This window comes from Dicentrarchus labrax, unplaced genomic scaffold (genome assembly GCF_905237075.1).
Source record: "Dicentrarchus labrax unplaced genomic scaffold, dlabrax2021, whole genome shotgun sequence".
Classification (NCBI taxonomy): domain Eukaryota; kingdom Metazoa; phylum Chordata; class Actinopteri; family Moronidae; genus Dicentrarchus; species Dicentrarchus labrax.
The window spans coordinates 4,456,398-4,480,674 of NW_026136710.1; the positions used below are offsets into that span (position 1 = coordinate 4,456,398).

The 24,277-nt window shown below is 39.1% G+C and overlaps 1 protein-coding gene across 10 annotated transcripts in view; it reads right to left on the minus strand.

Annotated features, from left to right (window-relative positions):
- The window catches only part of mast4 (microtubule associated serine/threonine kinase family member 4), a 102,287-nt gene that overhangs the window by 67,176 nt on the left and 10,834 nt on the right, over nucleotides 1-24,277 (minus strand). For 8 of the 10 annotated variants that reach the window (XM_051412103.1, XM_051412101.1, XM_051412100.1 and 5 more), the window contains exons 2-3: nucleotides 16,485-16,638; nucleotides 10,770-10,903 (exon numbers count right to left, since the gene is read on the minus strand). In XM_051412103.1, coding sequence (XP_051268063.1) covers nucleotides 10,770-10,903; nucleotides 16,485-16,638 — 288 coding nt within the window. Of the gene's footprint in view, nucleotides 1-194; nucleotides 284-10,769; nucleotides 10,904-16,484; nucleotides 16,639-24,277 lie in introns of those variants that run through there. The other 2 variants (XM_051412110.1, XM_051412108.1) reach the window with 1 other exon arrangement.

A 24,277-nucleotide genomic window follows, 5' to 3' on the forward strand; every position in this document is an offset into this window, starting at 1 on the left:
CAGCAGAGCCAAAACGTTGCCCACTCTGTGCTGCCAAGTGTGAACACAAAAAGGTCTCAAAGTCCTAACTGTGGTCTGTTAAAAGAGCAATACAGGAGCCTCACAAGCCATGCATGCATACAGTACAAAGTCACCCTGCAGCTCAAACCCACACAGACTCCAGCTCCATACATAGGCTACATTTGCTTGCCTACCTGTAGCCCTCGTCTCCTCAAAATGCTCGACTCGTCCATGGTACAGAGCCCCGACTTATCATGCCTCCCTACCGGTGCGAAGCCACGCTTGCACTGCCTGAGCGCCAGCCTACTGCTCCCTCCCTCCCTCCCTCAGGCTAAATCTGATCTTAGCAGCTGCTAAACACTTCCATCAGAACTTATCTGATTGGAGGGGGGCAGTCAGCTGACACCTCTTGTTCCTCTCCTCTGTAACTTCAGGAGTGAAGAAGAGAGATGGGGAGAGAGAGAGATGGGGAGAGAGAGAGAGAGAGAGAGAGAGAGAGAGAGAGAGAGAGAGAGAGAGAGAGAGAGAGAGAAAGATAGGCAGTTCTAATTTAGCGTAGCAACGGGTGAGGGTGAGTAGGGGGGGTGGAGGGGGTGCAGGGACAAGTGGGAGCCCCAAGACTCATTTCTCTGAGCAGCCACGCTTTTTGGGCACCCTAGGTGACCATGAAAATGAGAGGATATCCTTCCCAGCATTGTTCTGCTCCAACCTCAACAATGAATCTGGCATCCTGTCTGCAGCAGGCAGGCTAACCGACCTCACTGGTCTTATTGCACTCACATAAGCCTGAAGGTTGAACCGGTGAAGGAAACATGATGGCTGCAGCTAGCAATAAATGTAAGAAGAGGAGTGGAGTAGAAAGAGTGTATTATATGGAAGATGAAGGAAATAATAGCAGAGTAAAAATTGTTGCTGCCCAAGACCTTTCAAACCTGCTGTGAAAATGCCACGCAAACCGCTGTGGGTCAATCTGTAGATAGGAGACGCTTCCTTCATTCCAAACAACCACATACTGAATCATTATCATGCTGAAATCAGCCGCACGTCCCTGCACAACCTGTTCTGTACACAACATGAATATCCTGTGTCAATTTCCAACAATTTCATGCGCTCTAAACAGAGATGAGTTTTGAGGCAGTCAGCAAGTGACCACAGATCTTCACACTCACTAACTCAATGTCCCCACACCCTCCTGAATTATTAGCATTTGGAAAATAAGTTGTTTCCAGTGCCATGCTGCCAATTCTATCCTGCAATTTCGCATTCTGTTTCAGTCTCTGTTTTTCTTTGCGCCCCCCTCCCTTTCTCTTTTTTTCCACCCTCTCTTACTCATTTCCATTCACTGTGCTACTGCTCTGTGAATATTAAGTGGGCCCCTTCCATTCTCCTCATCTCCAGCCAAGCTCAAATGATTTCTCTTAGAGAGTATGGGCTGGAATGACAGCTACTCACTACTATCGCTGGTGGAGGAGGTGCACGGGACTGTCAGACAGGTGACCACTACATCAACTTTCCCCATTTTGAAACCTGTACAACAGAAAGCTGATTGAGTGTTGCAGGGGCTGGGCAGACAGTCATTTGTGCTGCTGTGCTGATAAGAACGTGGAGAGTAGAAAGCCCAGGTCTGCTCTCGGGTAATCAGGGTGTTTTTGAATAAACCCCTTAAAACCTCAGAGGACAAGGATTACAGTAGTCAACTTTTTCAGCTTGAACAATGCCCTCCAGATTACCTGAGGGAATTAAAGAATCCTGTTCTGTTCAGCTGACTAGTCTCGAGTCATTGCTCAGTCTTTGGCTGCTTAAAAAGGAACAATTAAGAAAATTCCATATTGGACTAAAAATGAAGATGAGAAGCTGTAGGAACACAGGGGAGGGTTCATTTGTCCTATTTAATACAGGAAGTCTCTATTTCTCTATTGTACACGGTGGCTGTAATAACCACTACAGCCACTACATTAGTGCTGAAACAATTAATCAATTAGCTGACTGAAAATTCATCATCATCAATTTTGAAAATCAAATAATCGTGTAAGTCATTTACCAAGGAGAGTGCAGCCATCACAGCAGTCTCTCTTCTCCTGTACTGTGAGCTAAATGCTAACATGCTCAAAATTACAACTAACATGCTGAAATTAAGCGGGTATAATTTCACCTAGTTCAATTACAATTAGGTGTGTTAGCATGCTAACATTTGCTGATTAGGAATAAGTACAGCTGAGGCTGATGGGAATGTCATTAATGTTACCCTACTTAGTGATAGGTGCAAACAATTTGACCTGTTGCTAGCACTAGAGGAAACATCAGGGCATCAAGTCATTAGGATTTAACTGTGAATGTCTGTCAAACTTTTCATAGCAATTCATCCAATATTTGTTGAGATATTTCAGTCTTACCCTGGACCAAAGTGGTGGACAGACTGACAGATAGACAGACTGACATTTCCATCCCTAGAGCCACACCACTACCGAGGCTAAAAATATCAAATATTTGTTAGCTCAAGCTTCTCAAATGAGAGAATTTGCTACTGTTCTCTGTTTTATATGATTATAAATGTATTATCTTTGGATTTTGCACTATTGGTTGCATAAAAAAAAGTTTTTTCCAAAAACCTTGTTATCTAAAGTTATGAAAAGAAATTTAATTATTCAAATGTATTATTTTCCGGCATTTTATAGACTGAACTTAGAGACTTGGACCTAGACTTATTTTGTTATTTGTCCATTTGAAAAATGTACTTACTAATAAAAATTGGGAATGTTTTTGTTTTTAAATAGAAAAATAACTCAAAGAAAAGCTGCTTTGAGTTGAGTTTCAGGGCAGCTTTGAGGGCAGACAGTTTCTGCCAGTGGCCTTGGAGCACAGCCACAGAACAGCCTCTGGGAAAAGTCCAGGGGTTGTCTGTGACTCATTTCCTCCTGGCAGGTGGGCAGCTGAGGTTGTTTCCTTGCCTTTGGAGAAAAAAGGGAGCGCTGGCACTGAAAGCATGCAGAGAGTGCTGATCGAGTGACCCACAGCCTCTGCTCTGCCTGAGCTTATCAGACCAAGAGGCAACCTGCAGATGTAAGGCAAGCAGAGGAGAGACATTGGCCTGTGAAGAGAGCGGTAAGAAAAGGAAAAGTCAATTCCCTTCGTACAAAGCAGTGCAAAGAATCCATCTGTCCAAAGCCAAAGGAAAGGGGAGAATATCCAGTCATGATAAAACCCTGTAGAGCCAACCTCCCAATGGATGAGGCAAGTCTTTAACCTTGACAACAAGCACAAAGATAGTAACCAAGAAGAACCAACAGTTGCAATGCATCACTCTCAATTCCCCTCTGGTTGTTCAATTTTGAATAAATTGGAATAGCCATGTAAATGTATGCATTCATAAAATGAAAATATGTCAGCTTGAGTCCACTTCGAAAATCCAATAGGCTTTCTTCTCAATTCATTTTCCTCAGTTTCAAAGAAACACAAAATCACACTGTGCATGAAATACAGTCGCATTTGAATCTCTGAACAGAGAAAATTGTATCTCAAACAGAGCGGATGACAGGGGTTGAATGTCTCAACTGCAACTACTTTATCTAGAGTGACAGTTTCATTTATATCCCACCCATATGTTTACAGTAACGTACTGCATGGTTGGTAATTTTAGGGTTGTGTGAGGCAAATATATTCCCAAAGCTATTCTGTGGAACATAAGAAGCCAGGTGAAAGCAAATAGGAAGATGAAAGTACCTCACATGACGGTAAATGTTTTTATGCAGTAAGGTAGTATTACTATTCCTCAATGCTGGTGAAATACCAACACACAATCTCTAAATAATATGTAGTTTGGTTATAAATTTAGTTGGAAGGCTGATTCAGCTTTAAACTTTTATTTTTCCTGTTTGTAGGTTTGTGCATTGTGTGTGGGTGTGTGTGCGTGTGTTTAACTGGTTTACAATCAGAAGGCAGATAAGATGAATTACTCTTTCCCTTATTGCAAACCTCTGACAGATCTGCTGCTTAAGTAATTAAAATAAATAGCCAACAGTACTATATATTGTATACACACACAGACACACACACAGACACACACGCAGCAAGTTAAAGTGTGTGGGATTTAGTGGCATCTAGTGGTGAGATTGCAAATTGCAACCAACTGAAATCCCTTTACTAAACCAAGCGAGTAGGAAAAACTATGGTGGCCACGAAATTCACAGAAAACACGAACAGCACCTTAACTAGAGTCAGTGTTTGGTTTGTCTGTTCTGGGCTTCTATAGAAACATGGTGGTTCAACATGGTGAATCCGTAGAAGAAGTCTCTCTGTACATCAAAACATCTCAGTCTAAGGTAACGTAAATACAATTATAATTTTCAGGCGACTATACAACAATGAAAACATAACTATGAATATTAATTGCCATCTCCTCTTACATTTTACACATTGGACCAACAATGCAATACACAAACTGAAGCTCAAATCATGCAGCCACAAAACAAAGAGGGACCACAGACAAAAAGATCAATAAGGTTCATCTGAGTAACTTATTTTCCACTCTCTTGTTTTTATGTGGCTGCCCAGGCTGGATGATAGTATTTTTACATTAGAGATGGGCTGATATTAAAACACAACACAGGTTGTTCAGTGTTGACATAAAAATCTATGGTATTTGTTAAAAACATTATGCGTACAAACATAAGGTCTTGTGGTATCTGGTCAGAAAAACCCGTAAGCTGCAGTTCCTTCCTGTGCAACAACAAACTGCTCCAACAACAATGATATCAGTGAAGGACATCGCTGACTACAATTATGAGGGAGAATGAGAGTCCACAAAGGCACAACATCAGGATTATGACAGTCTTATCTCCATATCACACCAGAGGTGAAGTATTGATTTTCTGCCAAAGAGCATCACAGTCAAGAGAGATGTGCCACGCTTGTCAAGAGCCATGCACACCCAGGGGCATGATGGGAGAGCATAAAGGAGGAAAAAAGGCAAACAGCAATAACAGGAGTCCTGTGAGGCAAAAGGGGGCAAAACCTGGTGGACAAAACCAAATGAGTCAAACAAGTTTTGTCTGTATATTACATTGTTCAGTCTTATTGATAATAGTCATATAACTACTAAACAATATCAAGAGGTGCACATCCTCATAATGATAATAATATGGGTTTGAATGTACAGAAATATTTTGGGATGTCACAGATGTTTAAAGTGAACTAGAGCTGAAACAAATAGAAGATTTATTGTGAAATATTTTGATAATTGACAATTCTTTAAGTTATTTTGAAGCAAGTCTCAAACATTTACTGTTTCTAGCTTCTTAAATGTCTTTTTGTATCACTGTAAAATGAATATTTTTGGGACTTTTGGCCTGCTAGTTGTAAAAAATAATTGGCAGAATCAGCCACACTAAGGCTAATGGAGATCATGACATTTAATAGACTAAATGAGTAATTAAGTGGGGAAATAATCAGCAGATAATTAATTGATAATGACAATAATCAGTAGTTGCAGCCCTGGACTTCACTAACTCAACAGACAACTGTAAAGGTGTGAAGTAAAAACATACATTACTTGTATGCAGAAGTGGTCCCTGACTGTGTTTTTTTTCCTACAAGAAACCCAAACTAATAAAGAACCAATAGTATTCTAACCTAATATCTTAATTCCACCTTAATAAAAACACACAACAGGTGTTCAGACCAACAGGTGAAACTACAAGTAAGGACTAAATTAAACTAATATCACGTAAATGGATTAAAGAGCAGTCCAGTGGAAATTCATAGAGCTGCCATAAAAATGTATCTGCAGCTATCCGGATAATCGACTCAAGTGTCATTTTCAAGCAACAATGCTCTGAAATGTGAAAATGTGCTGATTTTATAGTGAATAAAGTATTTCTCTCTTCTCAAAACAAGACATTCAGTAACATAAACTTGGGCTCTAGGATCTCATCATGTCTTCTGATGGTTTACAGAACCTAACTGATTCACTGATAACAAAAATAATTGCTAGTTGCAGCCCTAGAAGAGTCTTCAAAAACTCAGCACACAGAGAACACTTACGGTCATGGTCACAGCAGCTCATGCAGCTATTGTATCATTCAGGTTTTGAATAAAATATATTTGACTGAAAAAGAGTACCCAGAGATTTTAACTAAAGAAAAACTTTGGCTTTTTAGTAACTCTGGGGAACAGTGAAGCGATATAAAGTGAATAATACCCCATTACATAATCGATTTAAGTGTAATTTAAGCTCAAATTTAGTTCCTGGAAACCCTTGAAATTAATGTTTCCACAATATTATCAATTTTGTAGTATTTCTAGTAATAGAACGCAGCCTGACCCTAAACCAACCACATTTCAAATTGAAAGAACAGTAATCAAATCCAATTAAATCAGCCAATTAAATCTCTTCAGAAATGGATATATCTGCCAGATCTGACTGTGGTTAGAACTGAAAACAATCTAATGCTCAACACTCTAGATGATGCATCCAAGTCTGTATGCTGGCAGCCCTCCATTCATTCATTGTCACCAAGGACAGGGACTAATGTGCTTCCCAGTCATATAACCATCATATGACAAATGCCACTCTGCAGCCTGTATAACTGATAAGCCTCATCTTTGCTAGTTTCAAGTACACTGAAGATGTTGTTTGAGTCCCATTTATATGCCCTCCAAAAACAGAAAACGACTCACAATCACCAACATTTTGTAATTGAAAGTTAAAAATCTATGAGGAAAACTAAGAAAAGCACCTTCCATTTAGAGTCTAGAAACTGAGGTGTTTGTCTCTTTGATTTCTCTCCCAAGGTCAACCAATTCACCATCTTTTCTAAGCTTGTTCTGAAGGCAAGATATACAGTGGCTGTAGATGAACCCCTGCGGTGCCACTGCAGCCGACTCCAAAAGATACCGTTAAGATGTAGCAACACATCAGCCATTCAGCTTGTGTCGACACATGACAATATCAGAGCAGCGGTCACCAGTATCTAATTTTCTCATAGTGCCAACCACAGAGCCACTGGGGGCATGCAAACAGTGTTAGGAATAAGGATGAGACAACATTTGAGCTGCATACCACTGAAGCATAAAGATGATCTACTATGATATTTGAATGCATACTGTATGCATTCAAATATCTGCAGGGAAGAGTGTGGGAAGATGTTAAAGCACAAAGAAAGAATCTAGAAAAAAATTATCAGCTTTAAAGAGGCTATGGTGTGGGCAATCATTAGTTTCAACCAGTCCTTTCACCTGAAGAAACTCAATCAATAGGGCCGTTATCAAATGAGCAGTTTAAATTGTCTTCAAATGACTTTTCCATTTTACTTCAAAAGGAATGAGCTCATTTTAATGTTGTGAAAGGCTGCTGCACCTTTTGCATCATCGTAATGCAAGAATCACAATATTTATTCAATACAGATTGTCTTGGTAAACCAATTTATGAATGGAATTAATTTGTAATTCATCCAATAAAAACCACAGCATCACATTAGTACGCAGTTACAGTTTTGAGCAAATTACTTTTTATAATGCCATCACAGAAGCCTTTAGGGAAAACTGTAGCAAATAGACTGCTGGACTCGCCCTTAGTAGAGCTGAAGGTGATGAGTTTCAGTGATCAACGGTGGTCAGTGAAGGCGTCCCTAAACACTCACAATGAATTCTATCACGTGGAATGATCGGCTGCAGTAATCACTCTGATTTTTTTTATTTTTCCATGACAACTAATTTCTGGAGGCGGAAGGGTTCAGTATGGCACGTAGTGCAGGGGGAATGCAATCCACCATGACCATGCATTGTACCCCAGTGCCCTTCCTTAGCAACAAGCCCAATTTCAGCTATTCTATTCGCGGTCCCATTTGCTGAATGAAGTCTGATGAAAAAATTGCGTGTCAGGCTCCTGGGTCCCCATGACCTTACAGCCTTACCTAGGAGGCGAGTCCTTTCCATTAACTTTGGACTGATTCAAGGCTCACAAAGTACACTTACAACAAACACTCCTAATGCTCAACAGGACCTGATACTTGTAATACAGGAAAAGTCTTAATAGAGCCATGCAAGTGGGATAGAATGTTTATTCATTCCTGGGTAGGTGGAGGAATTGCATGTGGCTGGAGACCCTCCATCTCTCCTGCTGTGGTGTCCATGAGCAAGATACTCAATCCCTACCAGCTCATGGATTGCTGCAGCGTTGCTAATCTCATGCTCTAACCTCCCTGTGATGGTTGGCAAGTAAAATAAATGCCCATGGGGGATTAGTAAAGCATTATTCTAAAAACATAAATATCCTAAAGTACTGGCAATGTCAAAGATGTCTCGTTCAGGTCGTCAAGTGCTAAAACTTAAACTGAATCAACAAATAGACTGGAGGACTTATCCACTGGAGGACAATTATGTTACAGGAAATCATTTATTCATTCACTCTGCAGGGCACAATAACCAAAGGGATTAATTTATGGCTGTTACAAACACAAGGATACATGCGTTTTACTTCTAAATACTGAAAATGCACTAGCGCCCCCCAGTGTACAGAAGTATTTCAGATATTTTGCACTAAAAAACAAACCAGATGCACAGATGAAATCACCTGAGATGCCTTCAGTTATTATTTAAGTCTTTACCTTAATGAATTTTAAGCTAATTAATGTCAACGCTGTCTCAAAATCAGTCATCAGGATCACATACTGTGTTAGAGGAATTATGTTATTAGTGTAAACAGGGTGGCCGTGATGTCATCTGAGATATAGTTAGACCCCCTCCGGTTCGGGTTACAGTGTCTTTTCCACTCAGATCACTAATGGTGTAAGTGTCAGTTACCAAAATATTCTGTCACAGTTACACCCACACACAAGCACAAATACACACATTTATGCACACACAAATGCATTTTATTACATTAACCTTTTCTCCAATAGATACCGAGCACACGCTGGGAATGACTCATAGCTTAACGGCATTGGATTAGCCTCTGATGGGGTATCTCGTGATCTTGTTGTCTCAGGGGTGAGATACAATCAAAAGCAGAGTATCTGTCATCTGAAGGAACAGAGTGGGACCACGCTGAAGGTCACCTCTGTCTGCATGACTTCATTCGGTTCAAACTAAGCATGCACTTTCTGTTCCATTCTTTATTTTCTTAATACTTTTTAATTTGAAGCATTTAGACTTACATGCATGCTTAAACAGGCATCCAACGATATTATAGGGCTGCAAATAATCATTTTACAGATTAATTGATTAGTTTGGTCCATAAAATGATAAAAAATGTTTATCACTGTTTCCCAAAGTCCAGAACCCAAAGAGATATTCAGTTTACGGTCATAGAGTGACTAAAGAAACCAGAAAATATTCATGCTTGAGAGGCTTAAAACCAGAGAATTTGGACATTCTTCTTAAAAAATGACTCAAAAACGATTATTGATGATCAAAATAGTTAGATTAATGCAATAGCCGACAACTAATCGATTAATTAACTAATGGTTGCAGCTCTACAATCACCGTAGCCTCTCTGAATCCATTTAATTATCCTTGATAAATGTGAACACTGATGCTGTGTGGCTTGTCATGTTTTGTATCCATAGAAATAAATGGATTTATAAAGTACTTTTCAAAACAATGCAGCAAAGTGCTTCATAAACCTGCAGCAGTGACAGATAAGAGCCATTAACGAAACATACAGGTCGTTCATTAAAGCAGATGTCAGCTACATTACACAGAACAGTATATCGGTAAAAACAAATTACAGGTGTGTTTGATCTTATTTCACTATTTATAGGCAGAGATAAGAGAATCTTAGTGATGCTGGAACATGACAACGTTGTTATGTTTGGTATGTATTGTATATGGAATATCATTTGGACGTAGCTAACTAAAAGCATTAGAGATTTCTCTATACACTGAACAAAACTTATACAATAGAAATGTTTGGTTATAGTTTGTTTATCTACATTTAATCTACTAATATAGAAAATGTCTCAGAACTGAATAGAAGTGGCAGACAGATAAAAGGTTTGCAGACGTCTTGTTGCTAAACTGTGCCTCCATATCACTGATTTAGTCAAAAATTCAGTCTCTAGTATAACTTTATTCCGCTGCAATTAGCTGTTTTTGATGTAGTAAATTCTACACATTTTAATGATAAATTTGATGATTTTGTTTGTCTTGGAGTTTGTCTTTAGGCTCACACACTTGTTTAGCTTGAATCTATATTCCACTATTAGGAATTTGATTATATTAATGTCTATAGCCTCAATTTCTTTCAGTTTGCTTAAGGAATCTTAGTGCATTAATACATACATTTTTCTGTCGAACAAAAGACAAAATTTAGATCCACAGAATTTGTAAATGAATGAACTTTTTCAGTACTTTACATTATGTTTCTGTAAAAAAATATACAGTATATTTTAAGTAGAACTCAAGCAGTTATAACAGGGCTATCCACTGAAAAGAATATGTATGTATATATGTATGTATGTGCTTAATATCATTATGCTTATTTGTTTTAATTCTGCTACCAGGACTATCATATCTGTGGCAACCATCTTTATAACTATTTCAGAATATCCTCTTAGAAATTATTTTTGTCCATCATGGATATTATTTGTTTACACATTGTGGTTATAGGCAAATTATGTTTTTGGAAACATCCCCTATTACCAAACATAACTGGTTCAGTGAAATGACACAGAGCAGCTTTTATTTTGACCAAAGGATGAGGTAATGGAAGCCTTCTGCCTAGATCAGGATGCAGAATATCATGGCGGGGTCATGGTTTGGGAAGTACTCACCGGGCTGGAGGTGAGGGAGGGGTCTGACTTTCCCAGGTTCAGGGAACGCATACGGATCAGGTTAGAGATCTCAGTTGCCGGCTGCAATGCTGTCTGCGTCTGCTGGTGGTTGGTGGGTAGCAGAAGGTACTTTCCTGCAGTGCAACAAGAGGACGAGGTTCAGTTTATGTTTCACGTTGTTGACAGATTCTCCATAAAGTGATTTCCCCGCCTCAACTGCTCATGTGGTTTAATTATTTCACAAAAAAGAAAATATTTTAAAAAATACAAATTTGTGTAGCAGAACTTTACTTTTCTTATTTTGTCTCCTATTAATCACCTCATGACCCCTCAGATTTAAGTTGTGACCCTTTGAAGCGGCCTGACCCTTAGGTTGGAAACCACCAAACTAAAAGACCTGATATGTGCAACAGTTCAAACTAGCTGCACATTGAGTAAAATGTTGCTTACACATGCATCAGTGTTAATGTAATGTATGTGATACACAGCAATATATTTTATTCAAAGTTATTCATAAGGAGTGCCTTTACTTTGCATACTTTCAGTACATTTTGCTTTATAATACTTTTTTGAATGACTTTCACTTGCAGTGGAGTATTTTTATATTACATTAATGTATTGGTATTTTTACTTACTGAATACTGTTTTCAACACTGTGCTGTAGTCAACAAGCTTTGTTGTAGTGCTGTAAATTCAAACTACTGACCCCTGACCTGTAATAAGAGGGAGTAAATGAGGATTACAGGTCAAATGACATACCAGTGTCATAAGATAATCCTAGCTGTCTGCTCTTGTTAGGAGTTTAAAGCTGAAGCCCCTGGTTCTGTGCAGCAAGATGTCAAAGGGTTAAATTAGGCCAGAGGGGGAACAAGCCCATTAAAAGATCACTGACAATCCCAGCATTACGTAATCAAAGCACCAGCACCAGCAAAGTCTGATGAAAGTAAGTCAATGGATCTGCCTACAAGTTGTAATAACAACAGGAGAATCCACATTCAGCTCCCAGGACTCGCAGCTAGATGGCACTAACTGCCGCTTTCTGTCATTCATCCACTTTCATCTGCCCTCTTTAATCCTAAAATCTCAGCACACCAAGGCAAGACAAGGATTAAAACGTAACATAAGCAGCCTCAGTATCTGAATGAGCAGATCTTTTTGCACCGCTGGCACTCCGCGGTTCGAAAAATAATTCTTAGAAGTGTTGTCATCTTTTATCAACATGTGTATATTTCCATTTCCTGTTCAAGTAAACACTCGAGGAGACAGACAGAGTAGAGGATTAACAATCTTGGCACAGTGAAGGAAGGGAAGATTAGTACTGTGCTCAAAACATAAAGGGGATATCTCATGTTCATATGGCCTAAAGCAGGTATTTTCTTTAAACTGCAGAAGGCCGGTTTGTAAATTCACTCTCCTGCTAAAGGACATATTTCAAATACTATTGCTGACTATTGAGACATGCAAGTAAATTTGCACCTAATTTTTTCCCAAAACAAAGAGCAAGTCTGAGAGTAACGTAAAATGGATGGTGTTAACAAAGGTAATATGCTTCGATTCAACTACAGTTCTTCTTATTCCTTATTCCTCTTATTTTGTGGTTTGTACATTTTAATATTCCAGCATGTCCCCATCTGTAACGCAACAGTGCTGAGAAATCTTTTGGGTACTTCCCATGAAAAGATTAAGGGGCCCAAATAAAAGGAAGCAGCTTCATAAATGTATGGCAGCCACCAGTGACTCATTTGCCTAGTGATATAATATTCTCAATCTCAGGCCTGTAACAAAAACTTACTAATGTTATTATTAATGTGAAAAATAATGCAATTTCATATTTGTGTAGGATTTAGTGGCATCAAGCAGTGTAGTTGCAGATTACGACCCCCTCAGCTCACCCTCCCATCCACTATGGTGGTCATATCTAGAGCCAGAAGAGGACCTGCTTCCTCTGTAGATAAAAACATCATTATAATGTAATAAAAACACAATTCTTACTTTCAGGTGATTATACACTAATGAAAACATAAATATGCATATTATATTCCATTTCAACCAATAGATCCTCCTAAATGTTACACACTGGACCTTTAACACTGCCCCTGTTAATTTTAGCCATAAGTCGTGTCTTCTTTCCTGCAGATGACACACATTACAAAGTAATGTGCAATAAAATCTTTTCAAGAGAATCTAAAACACTGATGACAAACGCTGTTTTTCTTGCAATTTTCTCTTCAATTGCGGACAAAACAGCCCAGTTAGTAAAATCAAGAGAACTGAAGAGAGACCAAACAGGATAAGGAGGGAAAATTGAGGTCCTTCCTTCCTTACCGGCAAATGTTTTCCTCACTAGAGTCCATCACATCCCGGCATAAAGGAAATCTCTCTTCAGCCGCTAGTCAACACTTATAGAAAGGGAGGGATCAGGGGATATGGGTAGACGGTTCAGCTGGGGTTTTTTTTTTTTTTTTTTTTTTACATTCTGCGTAGGTATTTGCAAGGTCAGACCACTCTGTTCCCAACCTTGTGCAGATGCCCTTGTTTCAAGCCCATCTCTCCTGCATGAATCATGATGTGAAATATAAACGAACAAATCAAAAGTCTCTGCACACACTGTCACTGTTCTACTGGGCTCCATTCAGCTGGACATTTTACATAAAAGGTATCTCAGGCAAGGCCATCTATGCTCACTGTTATACTCCCCAAAGACTAAACAGGGCTCTTGCTTTTCCAGGCAAGTTCATTAACTCAGGGTTGTAAACCTAGAACACTATAGTTTGTCACATTATCATTCTCTCACAAAGAGAAACACAACTCCTCGTTCCTCAGGGGGATTAAAACATAAGTGCTCTTTTATTAAAATGATCAGAGGCTTACAGAGGTTTTTTATATTCCAACAGAAAGATTTGAGACACAATTTCAAAGGAATGGCACTTGATGTCCTAGGCACATTTGTACCTTTCTGGCACATCAGTGAATTTATAGGCAGATACATAGATGTGTCTTTAAGCTTAATAATTTTATAATAAATTACTGTCTGTTATTTATAACCTTAAAAAACATTTTGCCTGACTAAAACCATGTTTAAACCATTCAATGGCAGTTGAACAGTATGTGCTCTCAGGTTCTGTGCAAGCACAAACTAGCTATACTGCAACAACAAATTAAGTTAAAATCATGTCAAGGAAGAAAACCCAATATCTATCAAACCCTATCTTAAATTAGAAACAAAGACTTTAACAGAACAGTCAAGTTAATGGAAGTTGACTTGCGTCAGGTTAATGTTTGTTTATCCATCTTGTTTTTATGTAGACCCATTAGGAAAGGGTAATGCATTCATTCAAAGCTGCACCTGATGAAAACACAATCTTTCATTGACTGTGAAAAGGTCAACATTTTAATCAGTGAGGTGAAAGTCCTCCATATATATCTCACGAGGAAAACTAAGCTGCTCAAAGACAATCAGCCTGGGGTCTTCCAGTTTTCTAAAAGGAAGCAAACAAGGCTGCAGTCAAAAAAGAAGAGCCGCATTTCTGTCTTTGTTCAGAGATAAGAATTTATCTATGCATCATGTGAGCAGGACACCCACTCCCCTATCCAGAGGCAGAATGAAACTATACACTTAACTGTTATACTCTCTTCTCTTGTTCTATGCGTATCTCTTGGAAACTGCATATAAACTGTATGTGCAGTATGTTCTTGAGAAATCATATAGTAATTCCAACATGAAATACTAAATCTGGTCAAGTAGTTTGTATTCTCCAAGTCTGCTGCAGGATTTGCTACTGACCTACAAACTTAAATCACAAATCCTCACACACTGAATTTTACAATTCCAAGGGGATCACTCTCTGCTGACTTTACACATTCTCCACCCCAGCAGCATTTCACATTTCATTACAGGAGAGCACACACAAAATTCAGTCCTATTAACAGTAAATAAAGTAAGTAATAAGCTTGTTAGCTTATGCATTCTTTCTTATTTCCTGAGACTACATGTGGTTATAGAAATTTAAAACCTAAACTAAATTTTCAATCACATTTCACCCTGCAGTCCACACCCAGTGAATAGCTGAGAGGACTCTATAAAGTGCAAAGGGCATGAGCAGAGGGAAAAAACAACCTCCACACTCCTATAACTGCCTTTCACATTTGATTCAAATACTGCTAAATCCTCATTGGTGCTCTAAAATATGTGATGTCATCGTTTTCCAATGGTTTCACGCCCTCCACTGACAAAACGGTGTGAGAAGACAAGAAATCTCTCGTGTGAAATAATCAAAACTGTTCCCAATTTTGGCACAAAAGTGTGTGTCCCTGTATTACCCCATCGTTTATGGTGAGAAGCCAATAGTGAAAATGTGGATGTCAAATGTTGGATGGAAATAATTCTGATCTTGAAATGATACCTTGATGCTTTACAGGTCTGGAGGGCAGCCAGTTTGGGGACATTTGGGTCACATCTCTGACGTTTATTGGCTTTATCAAACTTAAACTCTGATACACTTTTGAATGATGTCCTGCCAAGTGTGACTTTGTCATTGCTGCATTCCTGTGAGCAATCCTCTTCCCAGAGCCAGTTTAAAGGGACAGATGGTGTGTGCTTATCACTACTTGCTGCAACTGAAAACATTCTTACATTTGAAGTGGCGTTTCTATTTCAGAGCATGTCCTTGGGAATTATTTTCTCCACAAACGTAGGAAATACTGAAAACTGTTCACAGCAGGGTCTGTTGGATTATCCTGATTATTCGGAGTAACCAATGCAGCTTGAAATACATTTTTCACTGCTCTGAACTCCACAAATGAAATCACCCCCATTGTACTGGGATGGTGGCAAAAGTCTGTGAGATCTGAAAAAACAAAAACAGAAAATATCTCCATGGCTGGATATCACTGAATGTGAAATGTAAAACATGTTTTTGATTTGTGAGAAATGACTCTTCAGACACATTAAGGGGTATTAATTCCCCATTAAGGGGTATCCATTTATTCTAAAAGTGATAGATGGTCATTGGTTTGTGGCCATTAACGTGATAAGGATTAACATAAACCATTTTTCTCCCTTGGGCGTCGACCACTACAATAAATCTTCAAGCTTTGGGAAAAAGTGAAGGTGAAGGTGAGGGAGTTTCAGGAGGGAGGGGAAAATGATGAAGTGACCTGATGAGGGACTTTTGGAGAGTGGATATGGTATTAATGTATGGTTACCTACAGTAGCCGTGTTTCCATCCAAATGTCTCACAAATCTTTTTGTTTCCATCAGAGGTTTATAATATGATACTTTAAAATATATGAATGGAAACACGGCTACTGAGATTAGTACAGTAATGACAAATAAGTACAAAGCAGGTTAACACAGTTAACCCATGCACTGTCCTCCCAAGTTGTATAAAAGACTAAACTGATCCCATTTTACATAAATCTAATCAAGCATGGTAACTGTGGCCAATTAAGACCACATATATTGAAGCGCTTATTTTATACATATAAAATGTGTGTGCCAAGTTTGAAGATTGATTTACAATTGCATGGGAAATTAAGAACACATGGATCTTGAAAAAGGACAGCTGTTATAGTAGCAACTTTCCAAACCCCAAAGGAAAACATACAAATAAACACGGTGGTGTGGCATCATTTATAAATGCATCACTCTGGCAAAACCAGCCCAAATACTTGAGAGAACCGAAAAAATGGGAAGAACACACATGCAATTATTACCTGTGAGACCACCCCCTAGGCTCCTTCTTCGGACATATTTTCCATCGTCACTGAGATGTCGCCTAAATTTGAGAGCAGGATTCAATCCATGAGTCAGCTCGGGGTTACTGGACTTCCTGAGGGATGTGGAGGGAGGGTAGAGGATGTTGTCCAACTAGAGGAAAACCGAGAAAAACAATCAGAAGGTTAGAAAATCCTATTATAACCATTTAAGGATGGGGTCCACATATTCCAAAAATAAATAGTTTCTTCTTTCTTGCTTTGTTTTTGGAAACCTGTATGCTGCAAACCAATGTACCACCACTAAAAACAAAAAAGGACTGGGAAGCCAGTTGTTAACACGGTTAATGTTATAGTTTTTCAGGCATATAGTACACACTTAAGTTACAATTATGAATAATGAAAAACAATACGTTGTGTATTTTGGAACGCCAAGCGTTTTGTCTTTGTCTTGTCTAGTTACTTTTGGCATTCTCAGACACAATGTCATCACAGTATTTGAGGAAATTACACACTTCTCTCACACTCTCTTTTCTGGGAGTCCAAAGTGATTTCATACAGCCTGGTCAGTCATGGCAATGGAAAACATTTATACTTTAAAAAAAACATGTTTACCAGTGATCAGAAATAAATGTGAAACCAGCACCTTGTGTTCATTCAAGCCATTTTAGACTGGTCCACAGTAGAGTATTATAGTGGTTCCTGTTTGTACTGTCTGCTGTTTCACATTAAAAGCTGTCAAATGGTGAACCAGCACGGTGCTTTTATTGTGAAGACGTTATAGGAAATCCATGTATTATCTTTATCCACTTACTGCAGTGGGCTGGAGCCAATCCCAGCTGACATTGGGCGAGGGGCCCTGGACAGGTTGCCAGTTCATCACAGTGCTGACGCACAGATTCAAACAACCATTCACACTCACATTCACTATGGGCAATTTAGAGTCATCAATTAACCCATTGACCTGCATGTTTTTGGAATGTGGGAGGAAGCTGGAGCACCCAGAGGAAACCCACAATGACACTGGGTAAACATGCAAACCCCAGCAGGCGGTCTGGTTCGAACGCAGAAGGCCACAGTGCTAACTAATGCAATGTGCTGCCCAGTTCTAGAAAAGGACAAGTGTTTATCACAGAGTTAGTGGAGCTCCATTAACTGTTCTTCAATAGAAACCGGTCTAATCAACTGTATATGGACATATCCTGTTATATTTGGTCAGGAGATCAGTATTAAATACTGCAGGGAGGAACAGTACAAACAGAAACAGCTACAGTGAGCTGAGAAGGGCTTTAGGGAATGGGCTTGTACTATGGTTTGTAACTAGCACACCTCCAGCACGCCATCAAGGTAAACAACTTTACCTTCCTGTGCAGTGTATCAAAAAAACACTCAATTCATGCCAGCATGGCATGAATTCTTCCAGAACGCAAACACTGTCTGATGGGGTGAAGTGAGGTGAGAGCTGCGGATTCTCTGTCGTCCATATTTGATTTGAAAAAGGTCTTTATTTGCACAGAATTCACACCTAATTAGTCTGACTAATTTCGTAAGAGCGTAAGGTTTATGCAATTAAGTCTATCTGAAGTCCGACTATTAGTTTGATCTAAGTCAGTAGAGTTTATCTTTATTAAAAAATTGAGGGAAACAAATTCATAAGAGCAATTTGTGACAGGCATGATGTACATTATGATGAGAAATAAACCTGCCAATCTATAAAGCACAGACAACCCTTAAGGGGAGGATTCTCCAGTTTTCTAGGAAGGGGATTTCCAGGGTGTTCTCCAAATAATGTTCAGCTCATAGCACAAAATACATTTCAGTTTTTCATTCCAAGACTCCACACCCATGGCTGTTTCGAGATCTAAGACACAGGCATCCCGAACTCAAAAACATATATCCATACAATTCTAGTGAGAAAAGTAAATTAAGAACAGAACTGTCTACATCATGGAAAGTAGATGGTCACACAATGCAAACAGACTACATTACACAGGACAACAGGTTGCACCAGACTATTCTCAGGAGATAATGACCTTGCAAGAAGCTCAGACCACATAACAATGCCCGGTGGCGAGGAAGAGGCCCTCCCTGAGAATACAAAGTTATACATGGCTCAGAGTATTCTGTGGAAGGAAATACCCTCTGCTTTTCTATGGGATGATTCATGATCTCATAGCTATTAAGGACAACTGAGACCAATTCTTTGTAGGGTGGCCTGACCTCTCAGTGATTGCAGAAATGTAGAGCAAGAGTGATGCAGCATAAACCCAGGACAAACAGCAATGCTCTTCTAAATGTTTCTGCTGAAATCATTATCATGGTCCCACCTATAGATGGAACTGTATGCAGTAAAGTTGATCTTTAGTCATCAGTTCTGAAAACAATAACTTGAAAACTAATAGTCATGTTGCAATTGATTGTTTGCAGCTCTGCCTTAAGCACACACAGATACTGTAGCATAAAGATCTCATTACCCCTGACACGCCAGGGGTCTGCAACAGCGTTGTTCATCGTTTGTGTGAAATATACATTATAAAGACTGGAGTTAACATGTGTTTGTATTAACTGCAAGAAGACATATTATTACTGAGCGTATATACAATCCTCTGTCTGAAGCGTAGCAGTGGTACTGACACACACACACGAGGAGAGGAAAAGAAACAGGGCACTAGCATTAGCAGGATGGTGGAGCATGCATTATCTCTTAGCTATGTCTAAACACAGACATCAACTGTATTTACATTGAGGTGGCACATACACCACAGGACATGGTCACATTTCATGTAGAATGGACAGTTTAAATGTACCCTGTGTCCACAGAAGACATTTGTTTTATTATATAACCTCATGCTCTGCTGAGAGTACAATAATAAAAGAGGACCGAATAAAAAAGGTTCCATCTGTGCAGATCATTGTAATAGACGATCAGGCCAAGCAGAAAAATGTTGAAAGTGAGAAGGAAGTGAACTTTTCAAACGTCATTTCCTCAGTAGTTCAAATAGAGGAATTTATGCATTGCAAAATGCCCTTGCAACAGAGTTTGTTAAAACAGTATTGTATTACAATGAATTAATTGTCTTACCACAATTCAGCCTTTCTTGGACGCTGTAGCCAGTATGGTTAGATTCAATAAATACAAGCTGAGTCACACACCCACTCCTTAATATTTAGCCAATAATCACTGTTGAGGATGAGATGTAGAGCTGTGATAGCCAAATGTTCATGTGTCTCTTTTGTTTCAAATTTTGAGAGAATTGAACAAACCTCTTCATCACTGTTTAACCAGTATGAATAAAAGACTCAATTTACTAATTCCGTACTGAATATTATGGGATTCAATGACTGTTATGTTGTGCAAATGCTTGCAGCTGATCTGTTTTGCAACCAATGGTTTCCTGTCTTATTGCTCTTCCAAAAAACAGCAGAGGTTCAGTCATATCATCAGCTCAGGATTGTGTTGCACCAGCTGTACACATAAATCCATCACTAAGTTTATATGTCCTTTCTAAGTTCTCAGAAAGCAGTAGCTATATCAAAGTGATTTATTCCCACGAACGACTGTAGTTCTGCATTTAGCTCCAGTCGGGAGATGTGTGCGAGCAGTGAGTTGGATACACACCACACGCTTTTTTAGTGTAATAAATAAACAAATCTGCCACAATCATATAAACACAAGCAAAATAGCAGTCACAAATGCATCTTTTGCAAACCTGCGCTGTGTTGAGCGTGCACTGTGCTACTGGGATAGCTTACTGATCGAGAGTCTGGCAGTTCTCACTCGTTCTTCGGCTCATGGGGTGTGTGCAGAATGAATGAGTTAACTTCCGGCTCAGAGAATCTCTCCTGGCTCTTATGCACAACTGCACATGCAACATACAGAAGCAGGATTTTCGATTCACTTCCGTTTGCGTATCGAATCCTCGTTCAGTCGTTCCTCTTTAAGAGTCATTTAAAAAGTTAATTTGCAAATTTAACATCAATATCAGTAATGTGTAACTTGAGTGTTAGGAAACATTCGCAAAAACAACTACGTAAACCTTCCTGTTTACATATATACACTCAGTTTAGAATGATAAGGTAGCGTTTTATGCCAATAATAGGGCCACAACTAATGATTATTTTTGCTATTGACTTATTTGGTCAATTAAAAAAAGTTCAAAAATGCCCATCACAACTGCTCAAAGCCCAAGTCAATATATTCAAATGTCTCGTTTTGTATTTAAGTTAATCATCATATAAAGACCACCACTAATGTGATTTTTTAAATTTTCAAATTAGTTGCAAATTAACTTTCTGTCGATCAATTAGATTGAGTAATCAACAATTTTTTTTCAGCTCTAACTAATGATGCCAATGTTATTATCATGGTTTGAGGTGAATAGTATTATTGGTGTTTTAAAATGTACTAATGGTTTTAAACAACTTTAATTTACATAATTTGGATCAAACCAGGTCAGATGAGTCGACCATATCTCACAACAGGTCAGATACTAGCAAGCTAACATTAGTTTTGTCAGTTGGTTCAGGTAGCAAACAACAGCTACACTTGGCTGTAATATTTGTAGATATTGAGTAATAGTTCATATCTGAACTAGTTTGTGTGTTGCAACCCAAATTATTTCAGTGACGTGTGAATCTCCACTTAAAGACTCGCTAAACAAAGTCTGAACTCTCACGAACCACTGGTGCATCTGTCCCCAGGTGTTTAAAGGCAAATACATTCAGATTAACCACAATAAAATAAGGAATGGACAGGCGGTTATGTCACTTTAGAGCAAACAGATAATAACCAAGCAATGCCTTCGTAAGCAGCTTAGAGTTATACTGTGAAACAATCAGGGGTGAACTCCCGCATCAGCCAGTTGCATTGTTTAAAGCCAGAAGCATCTGGCAAAGTTCTCAGAACAGGTCACTATGACCTTAACGTTTCAACACCACGGACAGTAACGATACACGGTGCATGTACGATGACCTGATGGAGGTCTGTAGCTCTATTCAATGACTGTGTTAGCTGCCTTTTACAAACGTACTGCATTTCTCAACATATTTCAGCTTCCGTTGCCTTTCATCATATTTCCTTCAAGGCTGTTCAGAGAGAACTTATTTGCAATATTTTCACTATTGGCCTTTTGTGTTTGGATACATGTAACAATGACATAACACAACAGAAGCAAAGTTTCTCTTTTGTTTTGTTAGGTTGTTTCACAGGGAGAAGATTTAATATCACCGGAAGATGACTTTCAACTTATAGAAGGAAGTAAGATAATCAGTATCTTGCTATCTGAGCACTGGGTCAAAGTCTGAAGTTTAGAGGCGTGCAATATATTTTGATCTGACATTTGCTTTTCACTCGACTATGCAAACATGAAAAATCAATTAATCAATATTTTAAAAAGTGAGAAATAGGGCTACTTCAGGAGAAGTACGTGCTACAGAGCACGCTTTTTCCATCCACTGGCAGAGACCATTCAGCTTATTCTTACTGCCTGCTTAGAATAACTACTAAGGCAGCATCGAGTACAATCTGACAATGTTAAACCCAACACATAATAAACAAACTTAACTGTATAAGCCTTGTAATCCTTGTAACCTTTTGCCTCCACCATCCTGACTCGGTTGATGCACCAAACAGAAATTTGAGCCAGGGAAAACTGAGGAGGCCTGCCAAAGCTGGCCAAAGTTTCATCTGATTGTTGGGTCGGCTGAGCTTATCAGCCAATTATAAATGATCATCTGGATAATCAGTAAACCCATATTTCCTGCTCCATGCATCTGAATTTAACTGACTTGTAAGACGGCTGACACTGAGCTCTGTTATTAAAGGATATCAGTCAAATTTCTGCTGGTCCAAAAACATCTGCATTGATTTTAAGAGTGGGTGTCAGCCCTTTAAATGCCTCTTTGATTACATGTAAAGCATTGCAGTAAGCCAATTTAAATTTGCTCTCTGTGTGCACAGCGGGTAGAACACACGTTGCAGTTTTGGCAGCAGCCAGTGCCCTTTCACCTACCATTCCTCTCTCCCTGCAGCAGTTAGCCACACACAGCTCCTGAAAGCCAGATCAAACCTGACCTGCCCCTCCTTCCTCCATCCTCTTTCCACCATCAGCTTCACACAAAGTGGACAGTACCAACAATCCTTTGTTGTCAAAGCAAAGAACAGACAGCAAACAAGTGAAACAAAGGTGGTGGACTGCACAACACGCAATGTCGGTTGTGTTTACCAGCTGAGAGATGAGGCAACCTGACCTGTATGGAATGTGTGGCAAACAGAGACTTTATTTCTATATTAGTGTGTTGTTACACCATTATACTTCCTATTGAGAATACTGACTCTAATGTCTAATGCAAGCAATCCCCTGTACATTGATTGTACGTAAGATATCACAATCTGGCATCCTGATACCCCTGTGGTCTATAATACTGTGTTAACCACAATATCCGTTTAGCTTGAAGCTAAACACCCCCCTACTTTTAATATTTCCTGTCACTCAAAAATACAATGAAACTAAATAAAAAGCAAACACATTATACTAATCACTAATGCACTAAATGTGCAATACTCAAACTTTAAAATCGTGGCATGGCATAGCAAACTTGGTTGCAAACAGTTACCTATTTACACATCCAGCAGTTAGGGAGTAACATTTACTTGGAGTCGTGTTTCTGGACACCTGTAATTTCAGTGCAGTCTTCACTCTCCTTTAGCTTTGTTTATAGTTTTTACCAACTCCTGCTGGAAACATCTTTCTCTTTAGCTGCTAAATGCTCCACTATGTTCAACAGCTGGTCTCTAGAAGTGTATGTCTGCTGTTTGGTCCTGAGCAGGTAGTGTACAGTGGGGGGTTTTGCGCTGAACACAGCTGCCTGCTGCAGTCGAAAACAACACTATGATAGTGGTGAGAGGGAACCAAAACAGTAAAGCTGAGGGCCAGACAGCTAAACAATAAACTGAAACTCCCTATAAAGCTCAGTAAAGCCGTATAGTAGCATTAATAATCACTTACTTCAGATAACTTTAAGCTGCCAGTGAAATTTCCAAAGATGCAATAAAAAGCTGTTATTAAAGAACCAGTGGAAATAAGGAAAAGAGCCAAGCACATGAAAAAAAAGCAAATGAATGTGCAAGAGAAAGTATGAGAAAACAAATAAATCAGAAAAAAAGCAAATATACTATCTGCCAACAGTCAGCACATCATTAAGGCTGTAATGCACAGAGGGAACGGTGCCAGCACACTGTGGATTAGACTGATGCTGGTGCAAAAAGCACAGCAAACACTCAGTAGAGGATTTAGTTCTACTGTCGACCTTTACCAGTCAAGACTAAAAACATTTGGAGGCGGGGGAAAGCCACTCATATACAGAGAAGAGACGCTTTTTCTATACCGGTCCGGTACATACACAAGCATACACAGCTACCAAAACAGAGGACACAGCAGCAGGAAGAATTGTATATCCTACACAGGCAAACGCAAAGATGAAAGAGCAGAAAAAGCAAAGCACAGGGACATTGTCCACAAGGTCAAGTAATAAATACTCCAATAGTCAGAGCCAAAGAAAACTCTGTGGTATTTACATACTTGTATGTGGCCTATGCTGCTGGACCACTAGGATGGGCTATGAAAACAACATAAGTGCAAGCACATAAAGAGAAATTTCAATGTTTCCGCTGCCACTTCTGTAAACAATATATTATGGCACCCCTCACTAACTAGCATGGATCTGCATTACAAAGGTTAAGAGAGTTGAATCATGATTTCCACATTAAAAAAATAAATCCAAAGCAGTTGTAC